This window comes from Trichechus manatus, unplaced genomic scaffold (assembly GCF_000243295.1).
Source record: "Trichechus manatus latirostris isolate Lorelei unplaced genomic scaffold, TriManLat1.0 scaffold00018, whole genome shotgun sequence".
NCBI classification, from domain to species: Eukaryota; Metazoa; Chordata; class Mammalia; order Sirenia; family Trichechidae; genus Trichechus; species Trichechus manatus.
The window spans coordinates 20,444,187-20,466,657 of NW_004443954.1; the positions used below are offsets into that span (position 1 = coordinate 20,444,187).

The 22,471-nt window shown below is 38.3% G+C and overlaps 1 protein-coding gene across 4 annotated transcripts in view; it reads left to right on the forward strand.

Annotated features, from left to right (window-relative positions):
* NSMAF (neutral sphingomyelinase activation associated factor) overlaps nt 1-22,471 on the forward strand; it is a 74,118-nt gene that overhangs the window by 45,129 nt on the left and 6,518 nt on the right. For all 4 annotated transcript variants that reach the window (XR_002823362.1, XM_023727777.1, XM_023727776.1 and 1 more), the window contains exons 10-24: nt 915-1,044; nt 3,404-3,475; nt 4,991-5,099; nt 7,267-7,443; nt 8,710-8,789; nt 10,239-10,329; nt 10,423-10,486; nt 11,409-11,460; nt 11,558-11,678; nt 12,001-12,132; nt 12,939-12,981; nt 13,279-13,442; nt 14,878-14,986; nt 16,716-16,774; nt 21,238-21,305. Coding sequence is in view for 3 of the 4 variants with exons in the window: in XM_023727777.1 (XP_023583545.1) it covers nt 915-1,044; nt 3,404-3,475; nt 4,991-5,099; nt 7,267-7,443; nt 8,710-8,789; nt 10,239-10,329; nt 10,423-10,486; nt 11,409-11,460; nt 11,558-11,678; nt 12,001-12,132; nt 12,939-12,981; nt 13,279-13,442; nt 14,878-14,986; nt 16,716-16,774; nt 21,238-21,305 (1,471 nt within the window). In the remaining variant the exon portion in view is untranslated. The remainder of the gene's footprint in view (nt 1-914; nt 1,045-3,403; nt 3,476-4,990; nt 5,100-7,266; nt 7,444-8,709; nt 8,790-10,238; nt 10,330-10,422; nt 10,487-11,408; nt 11,461-11,557; nt 11,679-12,000; nt 12,133-12,938; nt 12,982-13,278; nt 13,443-14,877; nt 14,987-16,715; nt 16,775-21,237; nt 21,306-22,471) is intronic.

The following is a 22,471-nucleotide window of genomic DNA, read 5'->3' on the forward strand; positions in this document are numbered from 1 at the left end:
TTTATCTCTTCATTTGATGTTCTAGGGTTTCAGGATTGTTGATTCTCTGTTTGGCTTAGTTTTTCGGATCTTTGTTGTGGAGGGACGGCGTGGTGTTTCTGCCTAGAGCGCCATCTTGCCGGAAGTCGATTTGTTTGTTGGTTTTTTATAACTACTCTACTGGATGTGAAATGGTATCCTATTGTGTCTTTGGTTTGCATTTCCTTAATATCTAACGATGTTGAGCATCTTCTTACGTGCTTGTTGGCCATTGTTAATGTCTTTTTAATGTCTGTAGGATCTCTTTTATTTCTTATATTGATGTGCTTTCTCTATTTTCTTTTTTATCAGTATTGCTAGGTGTTTACCAATCTTGCTAACCTTTACAAATAACAAACTTTGTGGATTTTTCTCTATTGTTTCCATTTTTTATAAAGTTGATTTCTGCTTTTATAATTTGTTCCTTCTGCTTACTTCGAGTTTAATTTGTTCTTTTTCTAGTTTAAGAAGAAAGCTTACATCACTGACTTTAGACCTTCTTTTGTAATATAAACATTGAGAGCAAATGAAGTGTTCCACAAGCTTTGTATCCCACGAACTTTATTACATTATGTTTCATTATCATTTATTTTAAAATATTTTATAATTTCTCTGCTGATTTATTCTTTGACCTATAGGTTATGTGGAAGTATATTGCTTAACTTCCACATCTTAGCTGGAAGTAGGCATCTGCCCCTGTATGTTTTTATCCTTTTACTATCTGTAGGAAAGATTTATTTGTAACCCAGCTATTTAACTAAGTAATTGGCTTAAAATATCAATGATTGGGTTATTTCCACTGTAAAAATTTTTAATTAATGAAGCAGAAATAGAATGGACTTAGATTGATTTGTAATTTTTCTTTTTCTTACTTTTGCTAAAAAATATATCCTCAGATTCCAAAGTGTTTCTGAAAAGCTGCACATGGAATGTAAAGCAGAGATGGTGGCACCTCTGGTGACCAACCCTGGGCACGTGTGCATCACAGACGCAAACCTGTATTTCCAGCCTCTCAATGGGCACCCGGTAAGGACTGACCCCGGGGTCCTGCTGAAGAGCTGCTTCAGCACTGGAGTGCTCACTTTGTTGTTGTTGTTTTAATATTCTATTATGTTTTTGATGAAAGTTTACATAGGAAATTAGCTTCTCATTTAATAATTTCTATATGTATTACCCAGTGACATTGGTTACATTCTTCACAATACGTCAGCATTCTCGTTATTTCCATTAATCTAGCTTCCCTGTCCCCCCAGCCTTCCCATCTTTGGTCCAGGTAAATGTTAACCATTTGGTTTCATCTAGACATATTTTGAAGAGCACAGTACTCATGGGTGATATTATTTATTTTATGGGCCAATCTGTCATTTGGCTGAAAAGTGCCCTCTGAGAGTGGTTTGAGTTCAAGTTTAAAGAGTACCTCAGGGTGAAAGTCTTGGAGGTTCATCTAGTCTCTACCGGCCCAGTAAGTCTGGCCTCTTTTTTTTTTAGGAATTTGAGTTTTGTTCTACACTTTTTGGAGTGCTCCCTTTTAAGCTCTCTTTCCCCGAGCTTGACTTCACATGTACAGAATCCTTAAGATCATCTCTCTCCAGAATCACCTGTCCCCAGCATCTGGGTGTGTTACCAGCTCCCTTTGTCATCCTGTGCACACCCACCCGAGTTTGAGCACCTCTGACCCATTTTCTGTCATTTTAAGACACTTGTTCTCAGTGTTATAAAAAAAGAAATCCTGCCCATCTTGATTTTTGGAAAGAGTCAGTAGAGGTTTATACCGTTGTACTAAGAAGTACTTCTGGAAGAGACCAGTGAAATGTACTAAGATTAAGAAGGAAATGGAGGCTTGTGTGTGTGTATATTTGTTTATATACACATATACGTTAGTATTTCTCAATTCTCCTCCATTACAAACAAAGTCAGTAGATCTGAATCTTTCCCAAGGAAGCACTGTGTAGTACAGAGGGGCATACAGAGATACTGGAATCTGGCCCAGCAGTAAAACTCATACTATGATCGTGGAAGCAATCTTGTCTTTCACAGTGTGGCGTAAACAGTTAAGTGCTCGGCAGCTATCGGAGAGGTTCGTGATTCGAACCCACCCAGAGGCACCTTGGAAGAAAGATCTGGTCTTGAAATCCCTTTGGAGCACAGTTCTACTCTGACACATATGGGGGTCACCATGAATCGGAATCTACTCAACAGCAGCTGTTTTTTTTATTTTTTGTTTCACATAATTTTGTAAGATTAACTCAGATTTCTACCCTAAAACTTGTAAAAGTTTGTAACGTGTCTATAGCTGGTCCCTATTTAGAGTGGTTCATGAAAAGAACAGAACCCCTAAGCACTCCGATAGTATAGTGGAGCCACTTGGCAGGGAAACTGAAAGAATCCAGAGTGTAGCTATCGAAAGTGGCACCCCGGAAATTCTCCAGGCTGGTCATTATGTGTCACTAACACATCTCATACTTTCCTAAGTGAAAAATAATGCTATTATGATTGTATCCACTAGGTGGTGGGGCAAGCTCTCCAAATCCTCCATTGTTCATCACACACCTTGCTGGCTGGGCATTCTCTAGTGGTGTAATGAATTGGCTTGGCCACTACTGTTAAGTAGCTTGGGTCAAAAACTTGTGGGAAATGCCTGAGCATGTGCCATACTTAAGGGTCCACAGCATGAGCATTTATCCCATCCCCAGGATCCTTGTCCAGCAGTCCTCGAGATCTGACTTGGGGTGTTCAGGGTGCTTTCTGTGGCTAGACAATCTGGCCTCTGTTGGTATTTCCTCACTCCCACTCAGGAGGACAAATGTGGAAGCATTGCTTTTTAGCCAATCTCAGTGCCTTTCAAACCCCATTCCTCTCTTACTAGTGTTTTAAGGCTGTAGAGAAGCAAGAAATTTTTCCTCATAAATAAAAAAAAGTTTAGAGACTCTGGTTAATATTAGTTAGTTATGAGCCTTAATACACTGTAATTTGTAAGGAGATAAGACAGGATTAAAAAATTTTTTTTGTATTGGTGCAAGCAAATTGTTGGTCTATTAAAGATAGGAAAAATCTTGAGAGGTTATCTATACCAAGCATTTATCTTCCTTGTCACTCAGTAGCCTTGCAATAACCTGAAAGATTAGTGATTGTGTGATCATTTTGTGTGAGGGTGTGGGGGTGGGGGGAGATGGGGTGCCTTGTCAAGGTTGTAAAGCCTACAAAGCATGGCAAACCAGAACGTGAAGCCAGGTGTGCCTTGTTCCTGGCTTTCCCTTCCCGAGTGTTCATTTGTAACACATCAGGAAGGCAAGATTTGGTCATTTTTTTCATTTCTGGTAATAAAGAACAGCTAATAATTGTGTCAGCATGTTGATGCTAGAGATTGTCTTTTCTGTTCTTATAGAAACCTGTGGTCCAGCTAACACTCCAGGATATCCGCCGCATTTACAAAAGGAGGCACAGCCTCATGCCTTTGGTGAGTTCAAGTGGAATGTCAGTTCTTCTAGCTGGATGAGTGTCACATCTTGAGTTCAGCCCCAGGTTGCTGACTTGTAAGCACCCAGGGCATATCTGAAAAGTACATGCATGCTGTGCTATTAGCAAATGGACTCTGATTCCTGCTGCTCTTCCTTTTGGATGAGGTAGACATTTATGAAGGGATAACTCCCTCCTGTAAGTGACAGGGTTACTGTGAAAATATGTTGGCTCCAAGAGCAAGAGGGCTGGAGTGCCCTCGAATTTCTAACTCCTGTGTTCTCAGAGTTTAGGGGCTGGTGCTAGAATAAAATGCGCCGAACCAATCCAGTACTACTTGCCACCACCCCACTCACAGCAGCAAGGTCTGAAGGTAAAATCTGGAAGATGATTACAGTGGATTGTAGTATATTCACAGTTAATTTAGTTAATTCAACCTTCGGGCTTGGTGAGGGAGAAAAATAGATAAAATAACCATTTAAATCATATGGGCAGTTCTTCCACCAGTCCCCTGAATAAGCAGATGATCATACTTCTGTTGGTCCTGCACACTTACTGGAGAAACCAACTTTCACATAAGGCATGATTCCATGGTGTTTTAATTTGACGTCAATATAAATTAATATTTCTTCATTGAAGATTAACCAGTAACTTGGTGTTATTACAAAAACTTTGTGGAATTTTAAGCATCTCATTTGTATGTTTTAAATTTGTGCACTGTAATTGTTTCGCTGCCTATTTTTACTTAAAAGGTGACTTTCATTTCCAGTGCTAATAGAGTATCAGGGAAACAGAAACTATTAAAAATCTTTTTTAGGTACTGAGACGTGCTCAGAAAAAGAGAAGAAATTAACATTGATTAAGTGCCTTCTATGTACCAGGCAATTTATTTATCATCACAACGTCTGTGAGGTAGATAATACTATATTTTACAGATAAAGAAGTTGAGACTCAAAGAGTTAACTTTCCTAAGTTCCCTCACTAATAAATGGTGAGAACCTATATTTGAACCAAGGGCAACTCTGTGCTTTCATCCTTTCTTTGTCTATTTCTGTCCTATCTCAGCCTTAACAGCACAATATTCACAAAAGCTCATGGTTTCCTTAAAAATAATCAGGACTTATTAATTGAATGAGTTATTAGTTGTCAGTTTCTTAGGTCTACCTAATTATCATTTAATTCACAAAAAAACTTTCATGTTTGAAGAAGAGATGTGAAGACATGTATCAGCTAATTTTGAATTTCAAAATAATAAGTTCTCAAAAGCTTTTATCAAAGATATTCAACACTAAAGAAGACTTTACAAAGTTTGGCCGAGATACATATCTTGTTCTCGGGAAGTTTAAAATATACGTGTCAGTGAATCAGATCTAGCTGGAAAATATGAAGACAAGATCGGCAAATCAGAAATATAAATGTTTTTAATTGAAAGGCTTTTGCGATTATGTACCTTATATTGGGATTGCAAGTTGAATACAGTGCTATTTGATTTATTCTTTTCTTTCTGAATTTATAGGGCTTGGAAGTATTTTGCACAGAAGATGATCTGTGTTCCGACATCTACTTAAAGTTCTATGAACCTCAAGATAGAGATGACCTCTATTATTGTATTGCCACGTATCTAGGTTTGGTGCTCACCGTTCATTGTATCTGTTCTTGTAAAGTTCGTTTGCCCCCTAAGTAACTGGGATAGGAGCGAAAAGAAGAAAAATGTGATCTCTGAAATCGCCTCTCTGTGGTTGTACTTATTTCTTCTCATCAGTAACTACAGTTGCCAAAATAAGATTTTTTAAAACTAAGGGAAACATAAGTAAATTTTGGTAACAGTTGAACTGTGTGTTTTAAGAACTCTTGATAAATATATTTAAATATTATTTATATCCCAACAACCTCCACATTAAATGGATTATGAGGAGTTCATCCAGTTATTTTTATGTCGTCTTGTCTAATGTTAGTTTATGAAAACCAAGACTCAGTTTTTTAATGGGAGACCATGAGTTATCCAGTCATGTATTTGTGATAACTGATTGTGATCATAATCACAAAACCAAGAAACAAAGCAGAAAGGACACATGAACCTTTTATGCTCAAAATAGTACCTGGGACTGGAATTTCTTTTGATTAGTGATATTTCCGCAGTCTTCCATGGAAAATATAAATTTTCCCACCTCTGTTTTTTCTTTTCAAATGTTAACATAATATTAAACTCCCTGGTAAATTAAATTATTTACAAAGGTGCCAAATGACTAGAATGATTCTGAAAAATGGATGTTGGGATTTTATTAATACAGTCTTAATTTTGTTTGCTGTTCTAGTGTACAGTGACACCATTTATGCGACAGAATGAAGCATATCCTCCCTTAGAAATGAAATTTTCCCTCAGGAAGGAATAGTTTTCTTTCAATAAGGAATATATTTTATTTTACAGTAGGTTTAGAGTTAACTTTTTTTCTTCTTCTTCCTAGTTAAGCTCTTTGGTTAACTTAAAACATAAATATAGCTTTGGTACAAGTTCACTCCTATCTCCTGCCTCCTGATTTAAATTTTTTTTTTTTTTTAATTTTTCTAACTATAGCAAGATCACAACAAAAAACTCAGCTTTCATGGTGAATCCTAAAACTTCAAATCCAAAAACTTGCCATGATCTTAAAAGTCTGTGTAATATGAAGCTGTCAGTTTTCTTTGAGTTTATTCTTAAGATTGTTTATACTGTTTCTGTGCTATTTCAAGAGTAAAAAATGAGTACAATAAGCATTTTGCTTTTTAAAGCCTCCAAAAACCAAACCCACTGCCATCGAGTCAATTCCAACTCATAGTGACCCCGTAGGGTTCCTGAGGCTGTAAATCTGTATGGAAGCAGACTGCCACACACATCCTTCTTCCGTGGAGCTGCTGCTGGTTTCAAACTACCGACCTTTCAGTTAGCAGTCGAGTGCTTTAACCACTGTGCCACCAGGGCTCCTTTTTAAAGCCTCGTAACTGACTAAAGAAGAAATTTGGTGAAAGTAAATAAGAATACTGAATCAACAAATTAGAGAAGTTGCTTGATGCAGCCAATAAAAAAGTTGAAAACAATTTTCTAAACAAAATGGAAAATGTAGGACAGTTGACTTCATTTTATACTCTCTGAAAGAAAGTTATAATTGGTGCCATATTATATATGTTTTCATTCTTTCTGAGACATCTCTGGTTTTTCCAGTTTGAGAAATTTGTCCTTCCTGCCAAATACCTTTTTCTTATTTAGCGGTTTCTTTTCTTTTCCTTATTTCTCACATGCATGCATAATACGTAGTCACTGACAAATTAGAAGTAGTATACCTCTTCCAGATCAAAAAGAAAACAAATGACTGTTTTTATTTCATAAAAAAATTGAGGAAACAAGCTTTCACAGATGGCCTATAGCTTCTTAAAGGCAGTAGAACTCAAGCACGTTTGGAAGTATTTTTTACATATTGTAGACTATATGTAATATAGTAAATATTTTATATTACCATGTAAATATTTATGTATTTATTCCATGCTTTAATATTTGTTTAGGTTATGTCATATTTTGGGGATTAGATAATAATGATATTTAATAATTTTCCAACTTGGATCTTAGAGATGTTCATATTTAATGGAATAATTACATGGGTGAAAAGTCAACAGCCTTCTTTCCTTTGCTTAAAATGTATTTTTCAAAAATGCATTGAATGGTTTACATCTGAAGCATCTAGATTTTATGTGCTAATTAAAAATCAGCCAACTTTGCAAAGTTAAGCAGCTGGCTCTGTGACCCCTTTGTTCCTTCAGAGAACCACGTGGCCAAGCACACTGCCGAGAGCTACATGCTCCAGTGGCAACGAGGGCACCTCTCTAACTACCAGTACCTGCTGCACCTCAACAACCTGGCTGACCGGAGCTGCAACGACCTCTCCCAGTACCCTGTGTTTCCGTGGATAATAAATGACTACTACAGTTCTACATTAGGTAAAGGCCATGCATGAATTCTAACAAAGCTGGGTTTGGAGTGGTCATCTTTATTGGCTTTAAAGGAGAGAATAAATTATTTTTTAGAGTCATAATGTGATATGTGAATAAATTAGAACTCATTTGGATTTTATTACTAAAGATTACCTGTCTCCATTTCAAGACACTGGATCTGTTATACAAACCAAACCAAAAACCACACCTGTTGCCATTGGGTCGAATCCAACTCATCGCGACCCTATAGGACAGAGCGAACTGCCCTGTAGAGTTTCCAGGGAGCAGCTGGTGGATTCAAACTACGGACATTTTTGGTTAGCAGCCATAGCTCTTAACCACTGCATCACCAAGGCTCCAGGTGTTATATAAGTGTTGTATATTATACATTTTCTCCACCATCCCTTAATTTTTTTTTTTAAATCTAAAAAAAGTACTTTCATACTTTAAGGACACACATGGAAAGTATGTAATGATTTTAATCCAGCATTTTCGTTATTACCTACAAGGACCGTATTTTGAAACATTTAAGTTTCTCACTTTGAAAAATGGGACTCAGTTTATCATATTATTTTTAAAATTACATAAAAAGATATGGTTACCAAAAGTAGTAACTATTACAGAACATTTGAAAAATACTGAAATGATCAGAAATAAAAATAATCTATAGTCACATTACTGAGAGATAACCATTTTAACAAAAGTGTTATAATTTTATTTTGTAATCTTTTAAAGTTATATATTATTAATAAGAAATTTCTATTGACAGTTCACTAAATCAAACCCTTATACTTGAAAGAGATAACAGACTTTCTAGGACTGTGAGAATTTATTTCTATGATAATGTTTAGGTCCCCAGATTCTAAAATTATGCTAGTATCACAGAATAATAATATTCAGTTATAATTCAAACTTAGAAAGTAAATCTTGGTAGAAGAATAGTGGCTTTTAAAATTTGTTTATTTTTTGTTATTTTACTTGGGATATAGTTTGTATTATATTTTTTTAAAGTCAATATTCAAGGTATTATCAAATTAGAGATATTACTGTTGAGTTGGTGTTGCTAACTTGAAACTCAAAAAGTTCTAACCTTTTGTTTACAGCCATGTAAATAACCAATGGAAATACTATAATTGTTGGGACCTATCTCAGTTTTTTAAAGAACTATTTAATTTGCAGAAATAAATAAAATAAATGTGTGCATGTGAATCAAATTGGAAGGATAATGATATTAAGTGCAAGCTGGAATTATATATTCCTTTTCTTTTATAGACTTGTCAAATCCAGAAACCTTCCGGGATCTTAGTAAGCCAGTCGGGGCCCTAAATAAGGAACGGCTGGAGAGGCTGCTGGTACGTGGTGCACTTTGGGCTCATTGGATTCTAAGCAGCTTCATGAGCCATGCTGTATATTTTTCTAAGATGGGGGGAGATGTATGGGAGTGAGTGAAGGGCCTACATAATAGTTTTCTCCCTTACCCCCTGTGCGGTAATGAATCACGTTTCAATAAAACAATTTGGACTTTATCCTTGGCTCCTGAGAGATACCCCTTGGAATTTCCTGAATAATTGAAGTGCCTTTGTTATCTAAAACCTCCAGACCACACCTAGTCGGTGCTAGCCAGGCCAGAAGACCACATGGTAGCCTGATGTCAGCTAACCTCATGATTAAACCTATTGTGTAGGCCTCAGTCACAATTGTGTAGTGAAGCCAATAAAGGTACTGAACACAGAGGCTCCAAGAGCTTCCTAGTTAACGAAAGGAGGGTGAGATACTCTCTTTGGGATGTGAAAGCTCTGTATCGGGAACCCTCCCAGACCTTGCCTATGCATCTCTTCCTTATGATGATCCTGATTTGTATCTGTTGGGGCCCTAGTGGCACAGTGGTTAAGCATTTGGCTGCTAACCAAAAGGTCAGCAGTTCGAGTCTACTAGCTGCTCCTTGGAAACCCTGTAGGGCAGTTCTGCTGTGTCCTATAGGGTTGCTGTAAGTAGAATTGACTCGATGGCAACGGGGTTTTTTTTTTTTTTAAGTACAGTACTTTCTTTGAGTTCTGTAAGTTGTTCCAGAGAATTATCAAACCTAAGGGAGTAGTGGGAGCCAGCAAGTGAAAGTGAGGGAGCCCAGGGAAGGCCCCCGAGCTTGCAGCGTGCATCCTAAAGAGATAATGGGAAAATCCTGAAATTGTGGCCAGCAGATTAGAAGTAAGGGTGTTGTGTTGAGTTTGTGGCTTTTGTTGGCCTATTTGCAGTCGGAAGGACTGTGTCCTTTTAACTTGTGAGCTCTGACCCAGCTCCAGGTGACTAGAGACAGAGAATGCCGAGTGGGTGGCTGGTGTCAGAGATAATTGAGAAGTGGGAAGACGCGGATTTGATCAGTCTTCATATTCTGGGGATTGGATTTGTGTTGATTCTTACCGGGAGACCTTCCTTCCCCCATGAATGTAGCTGCTCACCATTTGTATTTTTTGTCTACAACTCCGGAAGTAGTGGGGTGACCTGATTTACAAGTTCACTGACTTATTTTCATGAAGGTGCTCTGTGGTAAATTGCATAAGAGATACATAAAGTCAGTTCTATTCAGTCAGCCCCCACATTGTTATCACTAAGCCAAGAAAACCAAGATCCTTGTAATAGGAATACTATGTTTATTCACGGATCATTTTCTTCTTTGTATCTTCTTCTTTTCCTATTTAAGAGAGAAATTAAGGAGTATAATGTATCCCCGCTATGATTTCTTTTAGGCTTTCACTACTTGAGTGGACAATGAGCTGTGCTTTTTTGTTTTTCTTGTATTATAGACTCGCTACCGGGAGATGCCGGAGCCAAAATTCATGTATGGAAGTCACTACTCTTCTCCGGGTTACGTGCTATTTTATCTTGTTAGAATTGGTAAGATTCTTGATTATCACCCTGGTTACATTTTATTTCCCTTAGATTCTTAAGTGATTCTGTGATCTAAATCTGGCAATTTTTTTTCTCTAGCACCAGAGTATATGCTGTGTTTACAGAATGGAAGATTTGATAATGCAGATAGAATGTTCAACAGGTTTGTTATAAATACCTCACTTTTTCTAGTTATTCATGTATAGTATGTGTGTGTCAAAAAACTAGATATGAAGAAAAACGTAAAGAAATTGCTTTTCAAAATCACTAATATCTTGTTTCCTTTCAGGCTTTTTTAAGGGGTATGTGTGTATGTGTGTTTGTAAATTTGGGAACATATTTTTTGTGACTCATAATTTTAAGTTTTGTAGCCTAATATTATATCTTGAGTGTTTTCGTCATTAGATGTTCTTCACAACTGATTTTTTTAAAAAATGATTTAGATCACATTTCAACACATACCATAATTTATTTTAACTGTTTTTCTCTATTGTTGAACGTTTATCCTGTTACCAACATTTCATTATTCTAAATAATTCTGCTATGAATTGAATTAACTACTTGTTAATATTTAAATATTTTACTTTTTTTATTCTAAAAGTAATATTTCTTTACCAAAAAAAAAAAGAAAACATAAAGAAGCAAATAAAATGTACTTAGTTTCCCACCACAGAGAGAGAATAATCACTGGTAATCTTTTGGTATATGTTTTTTTAATCTTTTTCTAAACTCTATACACGTTTATTATTCCTCTTTGAAATGAGCTATTAAAATAATTATTCTGATTTTTCGGTGTTTAAGGACATACCACTGGTTCGCTCTCGATGAGGCAGTGTGCCTGTGGGGGCTAATGGACTTTGGAATTGGCCTCCCTGGGTCCATGTCCTGATTCCATTCTCACTACCTCTGTAACCCCAGAGAAGTTGCTTAAGCCCTCTGGGCCCTGGTTTTCTCAAGTGGTTACTCATACGGATGTTGAGAATTAAATGAGTTAACAACCTAGGTGCATAGGAAGCTGCTGCTACTGCTATTTCCACAGCCTTGATTTTAAGATCAGTTTTGTTTTTTTTTCTCCCCATATTTAGTATTGCAGAAACTTGGAAAAACTGTTTGGATGGTGCCACAGATTTTAAAGAGGTACGCAGTTATTAAAGCTAAATGATTCACCAGACACATAGTTTCTAGCTGCATTTAAAAAAAGTTTTTTGCCCTTCTTTTTTCCTGAAACTTTCAGTTGATTCCTGAGTTCTATGGTGATGATGTCAGCTTTTTAGTGAATAGCCTGAAGTTGGATTTGGGAAAGAGACAAGGAGGGAAAATGGTTGATGATGTAGAACTTCCCCCTTGGGCGGCAAGTGAGTATTGGAGTACTGAAGTATATAAATTCTTTACTAACAGTATTCTTTTTCTAAATGAGGTGATATCAGTTCTATTAAAATCAGAAGTATTCCATAAGTCTATAATGTAAAAACATTAATAAATACTTGAGAGATCTAAATGTAAAAATGATTATTGTCACTTTTCCCCCAGAAGACTTTTATGATGGAAAAAAATACCTTATTTGGAACATGTACCCTTACATAATCTAGAAGCTTTACCTAAATATGGATAGACAAAAGAAATAGGAGAAAGTAAAATGGAGACTTCATGATGTTGTGACTCAGTTTGGTCTGATAGGTCCTGAGGACTTTCTCCGGAAGAGCAAAGATGCATTGGAAAGCAATTACGTGTCAGAGCATCTTCATGAGTGGATTGATCTCATATTTGGCTACAAGCAAAAAGGGAGTGATGCTGTTGGGGCCCATAATGGTATGCAACATTCATTGACATTTACCGTTTGGTGAAAACAAAAGCAAACAAAGAAAAACATTAAGCCAGAGCAATCCAGCTTATTTCTTCAGCAGAAGCATTTTATACCAGAAAACAGTGCCTACAACTCCGTGACAGTAGATTAGATACTGAGTGACAGAGGGAAAAATGCTGTTACCTGAAGAACACCCACCTCACCATGATTCTAAGAGGTTGTGTATCTTTTTCCGAAGTCTTCTGATTTCAGGTGTGCTGTTCATCCTATTCAGTAATTTCAATTAAAACTCATTCAAAATATAGCGGTAACCTCAATTCCAATGAAGGGCCCCAGAGTTTCTTTTTAATTAAACAGGAAGAAGGCACCTTCATCCAGTTGTCCATGTTTCACAGTCCAAAAGTCCAAGCCTCAGGCTCCTAGGAGGCTTCCCTTCAGGTTCAGTTCTTACCTGCCTCCAAGTTTCTCAGGGTTGATAACAAGAAATGAGCTGGAATCCAGACCTGATTGATCGCAGGGCTGTGCAGGGTAAAACTAATCATATTAGTCATGCTTCTTCTAAGGAGAGAAGAATGCCGAGTGAGAAATATGTCAAGATAACCAGTCATTGAACCTGACAGAATTTTGTTCAGTAAAAGATAATAATTCAAATCATTACTCACTGGAGCTGGATATTAGTCTGTTGTACATAGCAAACATCAGTGTCTTTGAGTACAAGTTTAAAGTTGTTGAGTTGTTCAATTTCTGAACAGAGTATATGTTATAATGAAACAATACACCCTTCAGTAGTGTTTTATGTCTCTCTCTTCAGTGTTTCATCCCCTAACCTATGAAGGAGGCGTAGACTTGAACAGGTACTTATATACCTATAAGGAGTTTCTACTTGAGTTACAAAATACCTCTGTCTGTAAATGATCACTGCAGTGATTTGAGAGTATTAAGGTATGGAAATTTTACAATGAATTGTGTTTTGCTTTCATCGTTGTGTAAGTTACTGAGCCTCAGAAAGTTGTCTAAACATCTGTGATGTGATTTAGACAGTCGTGTTTTTATTTGAGGTTGATCTCTTGTTGATTGTGTTGTTTGGAAAGCATGTGTCCCAGGCACTGTCCCCTTTGGGCTCACCACGTGGTTTGTGTTCTGTCCTGAAGCATTGAGGATCCTGACGAGAAGGTAGCCATGCTGACCCAGATCTTGGAATTCGGGCAGACGCCAAAGCAGCTGTTTGTGACCCCGCATCCTCGAAGGATCACCACAAAGTTTAAAAGTTTGTCTCAAACCTCCAGTGACAATGCATCCATGGCAGATTCCCCAGGTAAGTGTTGTAAAGAAGGTAGATGTGAGTGCCTTCTGTTTCTCGTCTGTGGTGAGGATGGCTCTGAAATTCTGAAGACGAGACAAACCATGAGCTGGCGGGCTGCTTGGGGATGACTGTTTACTGTCTCACTGTAGCTCTCGTGAAAACAGTCACCCATTTTTGTTGTTGTCGTTTTAATTGTTGACTTTAAAGGAAATCAAATTGCTTTTATTTTCTGGTAATTTAAATGAGTGAGATTTGGCAGTATTTTCTCAATTTTACCTTCTTTTCTGTGGTTTCCACACTTGTGTTTGGTTCTCAGCGAGCCCCTCTTTCGTGTTGGTAAGTCCCGACCATAGCTGCTTACGGCCACCACCCTCCCTGTGCTACCCCAAGGGACCTCCCGGGAGTGACTCCACTGTCCCCAGGCCTCTTCTTCCTTACCCACATGCAGATCTTCAGTTCTAACTGTTTGGTTTTCTTTATTTGATTCCATTTTCTTTATGTAATCATTTGAAAAACATTCACAGAGCATCTGCTGTGTACCAGGTTCTCAAACGAACTTGACCCTGTTCTCACACCTTGCATTTGGAAAGGAACACTCACCTTTACCCAGTTGTCCATGTTTCACAGTCCAAAAAAGACAGCTCAAGCCTCAGGCTCCCAGAAGGCGTTTGACACTGCGTAGAACCTTGGGAGCAAAGTTACTTCATTTCTTATTATCTCCAGCTCCACCTGCTGTCTGTCTGACACGTTCAGGTTTCTCAGGCACACACAACTAAGCACTGTCTCTCAGGCCTGGACAAATAGCGGACTGGGGTCACGTAACTCAAGAGTGTCTCGGAGTCCTTCTTTAGGAGATGACACCCCAGAAGGTTAAGTGATAAAGACTGTGATGCCATTGAAACCCGTGCTGTGTCTGGTCTCCATCCCCATAAACACTGTCATGTAAGTGTGCTAAAGGGCAGTTATCCTCCCAGCCCTTCATGCAGGCAGAACATGAAAGCTAGCCTGGAGCAGGAACCCAGAGAGAAAGGTCCAGGAGGCACTTGGAGTAACTGATTTCATCTCTGCTTTCTCCCCCTCAAAACCAAAACTGCAGTGTTTTTAGGGAACTGCCAGGTTTTTGCAAGGATTACTGACAAGGAAATGGTTACTCAGTCTTGTATTGCCTCAAGTTCATAAGTTAGGGGCCAGGTGGAAACTTTTCAAACACTAATAAAAGTATAAAAAGACAGTAGTACTCAAAGGTACTGTCTTACCTTTCTGCACACGTCTTTTGTTTAGACTATACACCTTCGTGTTTTTCCTTGACTAACCTGGAGCTAACAAGTACATGTCAAAGCAGTATTTTGGTGGGCACTTTGTTTTGACTTTAATAGAAAGTATTGTGCATCAGATGCTTGCTGTCTGTTATAAGTTAGCTGACTCACTTATCAGCGATTTAATGTAGTGTCTGCAGGTGAAGAGTCCTTTGAAGACCTGACCGAAGAAAGCAAAACTCTTGCCTGGACAAACATCACCAAGCTGCAGTTACACGAGCACTATAAGATCCACAAAGAGTAAGAGCATCACCGGGCCTCTTCTTGGAGCTGGTAGTCCTTGCAAAAGTTGGGGTCTCAGCTGGGGGTTAAACTTTCTTAAGCTGAGTCAAGGGGAGAGCTCCCTTTCAATGTTGTCATGATTGTTATTAGCTCCCTAGAATGTCTGTAGTGATCCACCACCTGAGGGGGATATGGCAAGTGGAGGTTTGGCACAGGTGGCTTGCCTTGACCCACCATGCTGTCATCGCTAAAGCCCATCCTTCTTAGAGCATGAAGTGGGGTCTGCAGACCTCGCATGGTTTTGTACTTCTCACAGACTCCCGAGGTCTCTGATGATGCAGCTGTGGGGGGGACGTGCTGCATCTTCCTGAAGGGTTGAATTTACTCACATTTTAGGGGAGAATGCATCATTAAAAATATATATATAGCAAGCATTGTATATAGATGGAGGACATTAATTTTAAAAATAATACCGATACTTCAAAGAAATTAGCTTGCTGTTGGATCCAGAGCGGATGTGTGTTCCCTGTTCCCTGCCACTAAGGATATCTGCATTCTTTGGTAGGAAGGCTTGAGAAGCACTTGAGCTAGCCAGAGCCATCCTGTCATAAGTGAGAAAGCCCAGGTGCAGAGCCTTGACCTATTCTTCCCATGGCCATAGAGAGCATGACTGACGTGTTCATGACATGCACCATTGGCCGTGGTGGGCCTGGACGTGCAGGTCTCATTTAGGTCCATGGTTCCAAAACAGAGTACAGCCTCCTGAAAAGAAATAGGTAGTCCCTCAGTCATAATAACAATGGCTTTTCTTTTCTCAATGCCTCTAAATAGCAAGTAGAAAGGGACCTTCCAGTCCAAGGTGGTACAGAAATGAATGAACCTTTAAGAGGACATGCTAGAATGAGACACTATCATCATCATTGAACAGGTGCTAGGTGTCTCAGTTATCTAGTACTACCATAACAGAAATACACAAGTGAGTGGCTTTCACAAACAGAAATTTATTTTCTCACAGTTCAGGAAGCTAGAATTCCAAATTCAGGGCACTGGCTCTAGGGGAAGGCTTTCTCTGTCTGCTCTGGGAGAAGGTTGTTGTGTCTGTTCGGCTTCTGTTCCTCGGTTCCTTGTGTGGTGGCATCTGTTTTCCCCAACGGTGCTTCCTTTCTTTTGTGCCTAATCTTTTTTTTTTTAATATCTAAAAGATGATTTGGGGTTAAGACACACCCTACCCTGATTTGGCCTCATTAGCATAACAAAGTAAACTTCCCAAATGGGATTATATCCACAGGTACAGATAGGAGTTAGTATTCCAGCACGTATTTTGGGGGGACACAATTCAGTCCCTAACTCTAGGTAACTTAGATTCAGTAATGAAGCAGTGAAGTTATTATAAAGAAGAGTTTTAGTAATTTTGGTCATAGTTAAGTAAGGTAGAATTGAAGAAGAATCACTATCACTTTTCTGATTGTCAAAAATAGTTTAAACATTGAATATGAAAGCTAGGTAAGCTAAGAGTGGGAGTGTCTTCTAGCCACAAGATTTTGCCAAATCAAAATGAGAAATTCCCAAGAGATAATTTGGTAATGGCAGGTATATGCTGGGACAGATCCAACAGATAAGCTGTGAAGAAAGCATTAAAGAAACTTGGTAAAATTAAGTCAATGACTTCAGTACATGTGTCATAGTTTATGGTTGTGTCATAGCACGTGATTGATGGTCATTTGTAAAACTCTTTGTTTTTAAACAGGGCAGTAACGGGAATAGCAGTCTCTTGCAATGGCTGTTCAATCTTTACCACATCCCAAGGTATGTTTTCCTTTCTGAAAAGTAGTTTACCCAGAATCATAAAGCAGCCAGGTTTCCTAACTCCTGGTTAAGTAGTCTACTCGTATGAGCTGCCTCCACATAACATAAACTTAGAGCAATTAATGAATGGAGTCTTATGTAAATTTTACTGTAGTTTGCCAGCAGCAAAAATGAAATGCCTTGCTGTTGCTGCTAAGGTTTCCTGAAACACTAGTTATAGAACAGAAATAGCCTATTTCCTGCTCTTTGTTCAAGAGTGCCACGTCAGCTGACAGAGGTCGGCTGGCAGCAGAGCCAAGGCAAGGTCAGCAGTGACTCCTGTGTCAGGCAGGGGCCCAAGTGCCTTGTAGCAAGTACAAATGCAGATTTACTGTGAAGTTTTCCAGTTTTGTCACTCAGTGTATATTTCTTCAGATATGTGGACTGTAGGATTTAGCGTGAAATGTAATCCATACTTTGTTAATGTGACTATACATTTTAAAAATTGTAAAAAATCTCTGAAGTGCCCAGTTGGTGTGACGTGTAACTAGATTTTAATAATACATTAGAATTTAACTGTCTTGGTCTTAAAAAAGGACTAAGCAAAAAGCATCTCTTGCTATACACACCATCGCTTTCCCTGGTGGTCTGTATAATACGTAATTGTTAAAGCATGCCTTGCCCTCATTATGCTCAGAGCACTGTGGTAGACGCTGGAGTGTGTGAAGATGAAAAGGATAACAGCTATCCTGCTCAGGTTATAAGAAAACTAGCTTTGATAAAGTTAGTAGCTGTTTTCTAATGAGGCTACTAGTTCTTTAGTCTTTTTCATAGGAAATGCTATTTTTTCATTCATTAAGGTTAGAAATGGTGGTATCCAACTAATCACTTCCTGCTAAATCAGTTACTACTCTAAGTTTCTGTTATTATCTGTAGCCCTTCATAACCTTTTTCTTCCAAATACTATGTCAGGTTTCATAAAACAGAATTTTCCACAAAGCACAGAAAGTGATTCTGTAGTAAACCAAAAAGAACTTAACATACAGTATGTACACTAGTGGGCCAGTCGGGGTTACCAAGATTATGCTTCTGATAGAAGTAAGCAGTCCATTGCCTTGTCAGGATTTCTGCCTTCTGAGTTTGCCCATATTATTATAACACAGGACAAAATGTTTCATCTTTAGGCAAAGCTTGTGTTCTTAGCTGGATTTGTCTGGCGAGGTTTGTTCAATCCTTCAGTTCATTGTACTTGTATGACCTTGTAAATCATGAGTTTTATGAACATCAAGGTTTCAAAACCATGAGGCTTACTAAGCGTTACACTGCTGCTTTGTGGATCTGCCAAATAAAAGGGAGAGATTTTTTTAAAAAGTCAAAAGATTTTGTTTCTTGCTTGTTTCTTCTCACTTTTAAATTTTAGTAATTTGTATTACTGACTTAAATATATTATGTCACCCCAAAGTTACATTTCTTCCTCAAATGTTCAATATATGGATAAACAAACTATGGTACATACAGTGGAGTACTACGCAACGATAAAGAACAATGACGAATTTGTGAAGCATCTCGTAACATGGATGAAACTGGAGGACATTATGCTGAGTGAAATAAGTCAATCACAAAAGGACAAATATCGTATGAAACCTCTACTGTAAAAACTCATGAAAAGGTTTACACACAAAAAGAAACAATCTTTGTTGGTTACGAGGGATGGGGGGAATACTAAATAGACAATAGATAAGTGGTATCTTTGGTGAAGGATGAGACAGTACACAGTACCGGGGAAGCCAGCACCACTTGCATAAGGAAAGGTCATGGAAGCTCCATAGACACATCCAAACTCCCTGAGGGACTGAATTGCTGGGCGGAGGGTTGTGGGGACCGTGGTCTCAGGGAACATCTAGCCCAGTTGGCATAACACAGTTTATAAAGACAATGTTCTACGTTCTACCTTGGTGAGTAGTATCTGGGGTCTTAAAAGCCTTTGAGCAGCCATCTGAGATACTCCACTGGTCTCATCCCTTCGGGAGCAAGGGAGAATGAAGAGAACAGGATACAAGGAAAAGATTAGTCCAAAGGACTAATGGACCACAGCTACTAAGGCCTCCACCAGACTGAGTCCAGGACAGCTAGATGGTGCCTGGCTACCACCGCTGACTGCTCTGAGCAGGATCGCAACAGAGGGTTCTGGACAGAGCTGGAGAAGGATGTAGAACAAGATTCTAACACAAAAAAAAGACCAGATTTACTGGCCTAAAGGAGACTGGAGTAACCCCGAGAGTATGGCCCCCAGACACCCTTTTAGTTTAGTGGTGAAGTCACACCCAAGGTTCACCATTCAGCTGGGGATTGGACAGCCCCATGAAACAAATCGGGACTAATGAGGCACAGCAGTCCAGGGACAAGGACTAGAAGGCAGAAGGGGTCAGGAAAGCTGGTGATAGGTTGAGTAAGGACAGTGTTGACATATAGTGGGGTTCATTGTCATAGGGCAATATGTGTACTAACTGTTTAATGAGAAACTATCTTGTTCTGTAAACGTTCATCTAAAGTGAGAATAGCAGCACAAATGGAAGAACATAATCGATGTCACTGAACTGTACATGTAGAAATTTTTGAAATGGTGTATCTTTGGCTATGTATATTTTCACCAATTAAAAAAAAAAAAGGTCCTCCAAGGCTGAGAAGGGAACATGTTGACATGTCGTGAGGTTGTTAACCAGTGTCATAAAACAATATGTGTACTGACTGTTTAATGAGAAAATATTTGTTCTGTAAACCTTCACCTAAAGTACAAAAAAAAATTTAAAAAATGTTCAATATATGTGGAGGTATGTGGGCCTTCACAAGGACCCACCACCTACTAGATTAGCTCTTACAGAAGTCTTGGATATTATTACTTGACCCAAGCCATGGTCTTTTTAATCACCTCATATGCATATGAAAGCTGAACAGTGAAAAAGGAAGACAAGATGAATTGATGCATTTGAATTGTGGTCTTGGCAAAGAATATTGAATATACTGTGGGCTGCCAACAGAATGAACAAATCAGTATTAGAAGAAATACAGTCAGCATTCTCCTAGGAAGCAAGGATGGTGAAACTTGGGCTTACTTACTTTGGAAGGACCAACTGCTAGAAAAGGACACTGTGGTTGGTAAAGTAGATGGTCAGCAGAAATGAGAAAACAAGACCCAAACCCATTGCTCTCAAGTTGATTCCGACTTACATTAATCTTGTAGGACAGAGTAGAACTACCCAATAGGGTTTCCAAGATTGTAATCTTTATGGAAGCAGACTGCCAGATCTTTTGTGGCTGGTGAGTTTGAATTGCTGACCTTTCAGTTAGCAGCTGAGCACTTAACCACTGTGCCACCAGGGCTGCTTTTGCAGAAACGAAGGAGATCCTCAATGAGATGGATTGACACAATAGCCTTAACAATGGACTCAAACATACCAATGATCATGAAGATGGCGCAGGACTGGACAGTGTTTTGTTCTGTCATACGTAAATGGTCACCATGAATTGGAGCCAACAGCAACAGGGAGGGAACATTTGGTCTCGAGAAAAGTATCTTGACACGCTTGCGTCTCTCATGACCTTCTGTGCCATAATCAGGATGCCCCAAATTAATGAGTTTAACTAGACTTTGTGCCAGACACTCAGATTTGCCTAATGGAAAGGGCATTCTTAAGAAATCAAAAGCAAGTTGGCATGAATATCAGTGTTTATACTCCTCAGAGAAAAGTTCAGGTTTGTTTGGTCTTTTGTTTTTAAGGTAACGCCAGAGAATGTCTTTATTTAGGCTCGTGTTTATAAATTCCAAGGACTTCTATGTGTTGGTTTTGCTAAAATAAGACTGAAATATTAAGTTGTATAAAATAAGTTATTTTAAAAGCTTATTCTTACATTTTATCTTGTTATCTGTTTACAAGTTGGGAAATGTGTTGTTGCAAACTTCAGTATGAGGTATTTGAAGCATATTAGAGCGTTGTAATTTGTGAATCGTGTTCTGGTGCACTTAAAGCTTCTGATAGGCAAAGAAATTAGAAGTTTAGACTTTTCATCTGTATTTTATTATTCTTTAGAAAGTTAGTGGTTCTTTTCTATAAATGCTAATTCAGTACAACAGTATTACACCATAATCCTGCTATTTGTTAAAAAAATCTAAATTGCCAAAATCTTTTTGTTGTTGTTAGTATTATAGTTAATATTAAAATTGCTATTTTATTCTTTAACTTTTAGCTTATATGAATTATTAGGCTTAACTCTGCACTCACTGATGCTAAAATGTCAGTATTATACCATGTCTACGCTAGGTTGATGTTAGATGAGGCCGAGATCAGCTAGCTAGCTTATTCCCAAGTTCTCCCGGAATTATGCTGTCCGTTGGCCTGCAGGAACTGGAAGGAGAGCTGTTTTGTTATTTATCATGTCTGATAGTTAGGAAATCTGATATGTTTACTTTCTCATTATCAAATTAGATTCCACCTTGAAGATGTTTTCTAAAGAATCGAAAATGCTACAACGAAGTATATCATTTTCGAATATGGTGAGTTCGTTTTAATCTTACCAATGTTATGATAGAAATTCATGCAATAGTTTGTTTTATACACACACATACATATACACATAATGATACTTCATTTCTCCCAAAACAGTTATTTTGAGTTTATTTCTGTGTGGCATCTACAGACTACCTTACTTAGATTTCTTCGAAATTCGATTTAAAATTTTTTTCAGGTTGCCTCTTTCACATACTACTGCAATTTCATTTTTAGCCTAAACAATTTGAAGAGCTGCCTGGTAAAATACTCCGTAATAAATCTTTTCCTTTTTTTGAACTGTCAGACTAAATGTTTATGTTCTGTTAAATAGCGTATATGTTTCTCAATTGGCCCTGGTGGCGCAGTGGTTAGACTCTCAGCTATTAACCATAAGATTGGCGGTTCAAATCCACCAGCAGCTCTGTGGCAGAAAAGACCTAGTGATCTGCTCTGGTAAAGAGTACAACCTGGGAAACCCTATGGGGCAGCTCTGCTCTGCCCTATAGGGTCAGTATACTCAATACTAGAAAACCAAATCTGTAAAAAAGACATTGTTAATGTGAATCATACGAAAGATTTTGGAATTACCTAAAGAATTTTGGAAATTTTCCTTACCCACATAAGTTTGTAATACAGAAGAGGATATTTTCATTCCTTAGAATTACCCGTTTTCCCCTTCCTCCATGATTTACTCCATGGTGTTGCTAGAACCCATCCACCCAGGGTAGTTAGGACTGTCCGGAGCCCATGACAGTCATTGGGCTAGATGGGTAATAAACTTGACATACTTTGACATTCTTTCCAATTTTTGGGACCCCCATGTAAGAGAATCAGTTTTACAGATGCCAGATGTTTTTAGTAAAACAGTCCCTAAAATTGAGTAGAAAAAAAATCCAAGTCCCATTCTCATCCCATCCCCAAACCACAATATCCATTACCAACATAAACCTTTACCATATCACCATGGAAAAGTGGGGCCATTCACCAGTAGGCATAAGAGGAATAAGTCAGTGGTCTCTGGAAAAAAAAGTCAGGATCCTGATTCCTAGATTTCCATTCTCCTTTGCATCTGATATCACATGGATTTACAAGCAGCTCTAATAAGATACACTAAGGAAATCTGACAGTTATCCATCTCAGGACAAGCAGCCAGAATCGGTTAGGATTTTAT